Raw genomic sequence first — 7,518 nt, forward strand, 5'->3', positions numbered from 1 at the left:
GAATCAATAAATACTATACAAAACAATGTAAAAATGGCTACCAATTTCTCTCCCCTGCTCCCCTCACCTGGGGACAATTCCCTGGACAACTTCCTGCAGGGACTCTCCCTGTAGATTTGGTCCAGCAAATAAGGCCAGACATGTTTTAGACCCTTGACACTTTTGGAGACTTGGTTGGGGTAGGAAAACCTTTAGAATCAAGTGACTAGGTTAGGGAAATGGATTAGTGTTTTTTTTGGGGGGGGCACTTGGGGTAGAGCCCACTCCAAAGAAAACGGTGTCTAAAATGTTCACAGTTTCTTCTTTTTGCCTCAAAAATTGACATTTATTCAGAGAGAGAGAGAGAGAGAGAGAGAGAGAGAGAGAGAGAGAGAGAGAGAGAAACAAAAACAAAAAACAAGATGTCCATCCTCCCTTGGCTCCCTTCCCTCCCCCCTCCAGCTGTTCCTCAGCCCCCCCCCCAAGACTGAACCCTGCTGCCTAGGGCCAGGTAGCAGGACAGCCCCTCAAATGAGGTCAGCAACATTGAGGGGCATCTCTTCAATGGAGGTGTTGTAGAATGTCTCAATGTCTTGAAGAGTCCTTTTGTCTTCTTCTGTCACCATGTTAATAGTCACACCTTCACGGCCAAAGCGACCACCACGACCAATTCTGTGGATGCAGTTTTCCCTGTTGGTGGGAAGGTCATAATTGATGACTAGGGAGACCTGCTGTACATCAATGCCTCTGGCCAACAGGTCAGTGGTAATTAATACTCGGCTAGAACCAGACCAGAACTCCCTCATGATCACATCTCGTTCCTTTTGGTCCATATCTCCATGCATGGCAGAAACAGTGAAATCCCGGGCATGCATCTTCTCAGTGAGCCAATCCACCTTCCTTCTGGTATTGATAAAGATTACTGCCAGGGTGATAGTTAGGGTTTCATACAAGTCACACAATGTGTCAAGCTTCCACTCTTCTCGATCCACATTGATGTAGAATTGGTGGATACCCTCCAGGGTCAATCCTTCCTTCTTGACAAGGATCCGAATGGGGTCTCTCATGAACTTCTTGGTCACTTCAAGGACATCAGAGGGCATTATAGTGGACAACAAAACTACCTGTGTGTTACTGTTGAGCTTTTGGAATATATCATAGATCTGGTCCTTGAACCCATGGCTTAACATTTCATCTGCTTCATCCAGTACAAACATCTTGATGTATTTAGGGGACAGGTATCTCCAGTTAAGCATATCAAACACCTGGCCAGGGGTGCCCACGATGATATGGGGAGCTTCCATTTGCAGCTTCTGCACCTCAGCACGAACATTGGTGTCCCCAATACAGGCATGACAAGAGGCACCCAGGTAGTCTCCTAATGCCATGACCACTTTTTGTATCTGCTGCGCCAACTCCTGAGTGGGTGCCAGAACCAAAGTCTGAGTGGCCTTTAGATCTAACTGAATCTGCTGCAGGATAGAGATGGCAAAGGTAGCTGTCTTCCCAGTCCCAGACTGGGCTTGGGCGATGACATCATAACCTTGATACAAGGAAGAATGGCCCGCTGCTGGATGGCAGAGGGCTTCTCAAAACCATAGGCATAAATACCGCGGAGGAGGGATTCTGAGAGATTCATGTCATCGAAGCTATCCACAATCTCATTCCAGTTACTCTCGATGACGTCTTCAGGCTCCATCCCGTCGGGGCCATTGTCTCTGGATCGAGAATCCTGACTTGCAGACATGAGCCTTAGAATCTCTCATTGTATTTTTCTAACAATGTGTAACAGCCAACTCTCTTGCCCCTGTGAACACCTTATCTCTCCTATAAAAAGGACCTCAAGGGGCCATGGCTGGCAGGGCCGCTCTCTCAAATCCCGACTTAGGGTGAGACAGCTGGCTGACCAGTCCTGGGTGTACCCCAAAGAACAGCTTGTTTGAATTGGACAATCATGGATTTGGTCTTTTCTCCTCTTGATTCTTGGTTTTAACAGCTGCCACCCCCCCCCCCATACACAGCCCTACATGTGGCTTCCTGGATCCTCTCCTGTCTGTGGGATCTTCTCTCAGAGATGAATACGGTATTCTGAACAAGTACTTTTGAGTCTAAGGCCTGAGTTTAGATTTTCTAGAGACGTCTAGCAGAGAGAAGCCTGCTTTCCAGAGAGACTCTGTAAGTGTCCTGAGGGACAATCCTTCCTAATTTCCCAGAACTCTGAATGGAAAGAGCAGATGCCTAGAGCTTTTGCCTTCTTAACAAAGAAGCCTGGCCCCAGTGGAGAAATAAAACAGCTAGAAGGCTGGAATAGGAGGAGCCGGGAGCCAGGGCTCAAGGCAGTGACAAGAGGTATGGGGACCTAGTTACCAGATCCACCCCTTTGAACAGAGGAAGAACAACACACCTTGCAAGGTCCCCGGGCGTCCACTAGCGGGCACCAGCCCCTGGGCCACCATAGTCACGCTGCCTTTCCTGAAGACATTGGCCCAGAAGTAAGGAGAATGCCAGAGGCATGGCGGGCAACTGGGACACTTGGATGATGGCTATCACTTCCAGGCAGTCTGTGAGCCCAGGCCAAGAGTCAGGCAGAAGCAAAGGAAGCAGCTGACCTACCTTCATGACCTCACAGAATGCCACATCCTCATGGCCGGTGTGAGAGAAAAATGAAATGTTTCTGTCGGTCAGACCAGCTCCGTCATGATGCAGAGGAAACAGGAACCCAGAAAGAGAAGCTCTTGGTGGAGAGCACACAGCAGCAGGGTTGGAAACACAGCTGAAGAGAAAGGAAGGAAGGGAAACAAGCCAGTGGAGTGACCGCCGCCCGACATCCCAGGGCTCAGAAGGTGGAGGCAGGAACACGTGGTGCTCCAAGTGACTCACCGCTACACAGCCAGCTGGAGGCCAGCCTGAGCTACAGGAGACGCTATCTCAAAAACAAACAGCCAGGCATAGTGGTGCCTACCTCTAATCCCAGCAAAAGCAGAGGCGGGGAGATCTCTGTGAGTTCAAGGCCAGCCTGGCCTCCATAGATTCAGGACAGCCAGGCTATGTAGAGGAACTTGGAATAAAAACAAACAAAAACAGGAAGAACAAAACCTAGTTTAATAACGTGTTCTTTAAGAATCTTTCTTAAAAGAAAAAAAGAATCTTTTTTTTCCCCCTCTGTGATGTTCAGTAGCCAAACATTCAACTATTGAATATAGCACCGTTAATTTCCTGTTTTTCAGAGACTGGGTCTCAAAAATGCATGTTAATTAATAAAAGCTTGATCCTTGAATCTATTGAGACTAAGGAATGTGTTGACAGCTTACATCATCGTGGCGCCCTGCACTGTCAGTAGGCAGACTGATCTCAGCACCAGCCTGGCTCCTCTCGGAAAATGGGTGGGTAATGTGCAGAGGGACATGAGAGTCTTCTCTGGGGAAAAGGTGCTAAACCTAGGCAGGGAGGCAGGCCAGGGACTCATTTGTCACATGGGAAAGTATCCAGCATTGGGAGATAAATCATTTGGATTCCAGATGTGGCATTTGGTAGTTTGGTAAGCTTCTTATAGTCTCTGAAACTACTTTTTAACACATACAATGCAGACAGAATATCTATCTTAACCCCACACACACCAGGGATTGAACCTAGGGCATAATGCATGTGAGGCAAGGGCTCTATCACCGAGCTATAACCCCAATGTATTTTCATAGCTTCTTAAATTCAAGTTAAGATAATGTAACTTGTCAAAGTACGCTTCCATGAAACTTTAGAACAGTAAGGTGTGTGTCATAGTGACCAGCAGATGGCGATCGAGGCCAGCGGTCTGAAGAACGCTTGGTCCTAACTGGAGTCAGGTGTGGCTCTCTCCTGTAATCCCATGCTATCAAGGCAAAAGCAGGAGTATCGCCGGAGTGTGAGGACACCCTGAGTTATATACTGAGTTCAAGCTAGTTTAAACCACGGGGGAGAGGGTGAAGGAGTGGGGAACTTGCTTCACCTAGAGCAACCCAGAGTGGACTCTCAATGAGATGTCCTCAATTAGGCCTTAGATGAGGGAAACTGACGTTATTCAGACCCCAAGCATCGCCTCAGCGGGTCTCTCATGACTTGCTGTGTGCAGGAAAACAAGCAGGAACTGGGATTCCCTCTTCAGAGTACATGTCGAGGTACATTCACTAGGTCCCATCACCACCTCTCACCAGTTTCCTTGGATGTTCTTGTGTTATTCAGGGGATCTCAACCAGAGAGCTGAACCCACTGCTGACCCAGTGTGCAACAGAGGATCTAATGGTCCCGGGTGTTATCGAGGAAGGCATCTAGCATTATTAACCGCTTTCTTTGGCTCCCCCTAGCGGCGACAAGGTCACACTGAGTCCAGTATCCTCATCTGATGCAGAAGCGGGTAGACTCTTGTCCACCAGGGCACCACATGGGGGTGAGAGGGAGCACTCCTCGGATATCTGGGGCCCTTCCTCCGTGTCCCTAGCACGTTCGGGTTTTTTCTCCCTCAAAACTCAGGAATCTGAAGCAGATGCGGAGGCCATTGTCAAAGAGACAGTCCTGAGAGGTTTTGATTGGCTAGAAGTCTGGTAGTGCTGTTAATGTGCAGTTCTGAATTTGCTGAGGACACGTGCTCTCCTCCATCCACTTCTTAATTCTTTAGCTTGCCACCAGACAATAACCGCTGACTTGATTCCTATCCCCAGGGGCCAGGGCAGAACCACACTTGCCCTGGGAGAAGCCTGTGGCTAGGAGCATCCTAGGGTCTTGGCTCTGTTGACCCATCCCTGTGAGCAGAGAGCATGGGATGTGTCTTAGGGCCTGGGACCTTGAGTCCCTATTCACAAGCTTACCTTAGGTCGCAGGACCTGTGTGGGACCTTCACTGGAACAGCAGCCGCTGATGGGGATGAATTACAGCTGGACACCATGCCCCAGACCTTGTGCAGGACCACTGAGGTAACTGGGAGGGAGAGGCAGTAAATTCCTGAGCATGTGTTTCCATGGCTTCCCGGCTGTGAACAAGGTTCTTCCACCACTGAAGGTCTAGTTAGTGCCTCTCCTACTGTAACTTCAGGCTCTATAAACAATGGTCTCTGTTTTGTTTCTTTTTGTTTGTTTGTTTGATTTTGAGACAGGGTCTCTCTTTGTAGTCCTGCCTGTCCTGGAACTCACTATGTACACCAGGCTGGCTTTGAACTCACAGAGACCTACCTGCCTCTGCCTCCCAAGTGCTGGGATTAAAGGTGCATGCCAGTACACCCAGCCAACAATAGTCTTTAAAATGGACAAACTGAAGTGGTTTTTTTTTTTTTTCAATCTTGTAAACAATGAGTAGAAATAGCTTCACAGAGTCAGAAAGATGGCTCAGGGGGTAAAAGCACTTGCAGTGAAAGCCTGAAGACCTGAATTCAAATGGTGGGATGCTGTGGAAAGATCTTTTCGTACACTATGAATAGCTATTACTCTCATGGGCTAATAAAAAGCTGACTGGCCTATAGCTAAGCAGGATTTTCCGGGAGAGAGGATGTTGGGAAGAGGAAGGACAGAGTCACAAGAGTCTCAAGGTGATACAGAGGAAGCAGAAGATGAACATGTGGTACTGAGATAAGGCACCAAGCCACATGGTAAAACATAGGTAGGTATATGGGTTAATTAACGTTGTAAGAGCTAGTTAGTAGGAAGCCTAAGCTATTGATGAAGCATTTATAATTAATATTAAGTCTTTGTGTGACTATTTGGGAACCAGCTGGTGGGACAGAGCGTTCTGGTGGTCCAACGGAAAACTCTGCCTACAATGGAAAGTGGAAGAGACAACCAGCTCCCAAGGTTTGTCCAGCTTCCCGCTCCCCAACACACATGCATGCATGCACACACACACACACACACACACACACACACACACACACACACACACCCTCCCAGTGCTGGGATGAAAAGCATGAGCCGCCATGGGAAAAATAAATCGTTTGCATTGTTTTAGCTCTTTGTTTTGGTGAGTGTTTTGGTCCTTTCTTTGGTTGGTTTTGAATCAGAGTCTCCAGTCATCAACTCACTGTGCAGCAGAGGATATCCTTGAACTTCTGATCCTCCTGCCTCCACTTCCCAAGTACAGGGATTATTGGTGTGGTGTGCTTCCACCCCATCTCATCTTATTCTTGTTTTGCTCTTGGGTGCCAGAGAATGGTGCACATTCTCACTCTTCGGTCTCTCCATGTCGCTTCTGAACCCTCCCCTTGTGTTGGGGTCCCCAGGCAGGTGCTCTGGCCCTTAGATGTGCTCTTATCTGTGGACTTCATTGCCGCCAGTGCTCGGGGACAAGCTGAGCCTTCTTGGACCTGTGTCTGTACTTCTACTGAAAGTTCTATTAGGAATCATCTAGGATTTATTGAACTTCTGCTTTGTGGTTATATATCTGCTGCTGTTGTTTGGTGTGGAAAATATTTGCATACTTTCAAAGGGGTTTGTTGTTGTTTACACTTTCCCCATCCCCACACACCTGCAAATCCACATAATGCAATAACAAAAAAGATAGATAGCAACAGATGTGGGTAGGAATGTTGGAATCTACATTCTGTTTGTTTAAAAAATGTAAAATGATACAGACACTTTAGAAAACAAATACAGTTTCTTGAAATGTTAAATATTGTGCTACCAAATATCCATAATTGTACTTCTCAGTATCTACCCAAGAGCAATGAAACAGCACCCCATAAAAGTAAGTACACACCCACAGTAATGTTGCTTTTAAGATAAAAACATAAAACCCCACAATGTAAACAACTCAAATGCCACCAACTGATGAATGGATATGGTATGCTCAGTCAAATCTCCCATTCAGCATAAAATAAGAATGAAATATGGATAAGTTCTATAATGTGAATGAACTCAAAACCACTTTGATAATTGAAAGAAGCCAATCATAAAACTCCGTGTTGCCTGATCCCATTCACATGAAATATCAGTGTTTGAGTGGAAGCGCCACCTCAACCCCTGGCACCCTGGCATCCCTATACCCAAAGAGTCGGGAATGTTCTGGTGGAAGATCCACCTCCACTTACCTCCCTTACCTCTTTCCCTAAACCTGCCCCTTCAAAGCCCGCCAAACACAGCTCCTCCCCCAGAGAGGAGCAAGAACACTCCCACAGTATACGCTTATAAGCATATAACGGAAACAGACACGTGGTTCTTCCGGTCTCTTGTCCGTGTCTCCTCTCTGAGGGGCTGGGAATCACTCGGGAGCGCTTTACCCATTAAACCTGGACTTTTCCATTTCAGTCTGATTCAGTTCAATTTGGATTGATGGAGAGGCCTTCATTCAGGGAGGCCTAAGACTTATCAACCAGAAGAGGCAGAATGGTTACAGAGATAACACAGGTCAGAGGTTACCCAGGATTGAGAGGTGGTGGTGGTAGGACTAGGGAATGGTTATTAATGTGCACAGTTTTTCTTTTGTGGCTGATAAAAATGTTCAAATAGGAGACTAGACTGATGGTTGTGTAATTCTCTACATGTACTAAAATTTGTTGAATTGTACACTTCATTCATGCGTTAG

General features: G+C 47.0%; 1 protein-coding gene across 1 annotated transcript; it reads right to left on the reverse strand.

The window, feature by feature from the left end:
- Positions 1 to 490: 490 nt before the first annotated feature.
- Positions 491 to 1,765, reverse strand: LOC114683438 (eukaryotic initiation factor 4A-I-like). Its single transcript, XM_028857746.2, is given in 2 exon segments — positions 491 to 1,537; positions 1,540 to 1,765. Coding segments are annotated over 2 exon segments (1,218 nt in total). The 5' UTR covers positions 1,727 to 1,765; the 3' UTR covers positions 491 to 506.
- Between the last annotated feature and the right edge of the window lie 5,753 nt (positions 1,766 to 7,518).

This window comes from Peromyscus leucopus, chromosome 5, assembly GCF_004664715.2.
Source record: "Peromyscus leucopus breed LL Stock chromosome 5, UCI_PerLeu_2.1, whole genome shotgun sequence".
Lineage (NCBI taxonomy): Eukaryota > Metazoa > Chordata > Mammalia > Rodentia > Cricetidae > Peromyscus > Peromyscus leucopus.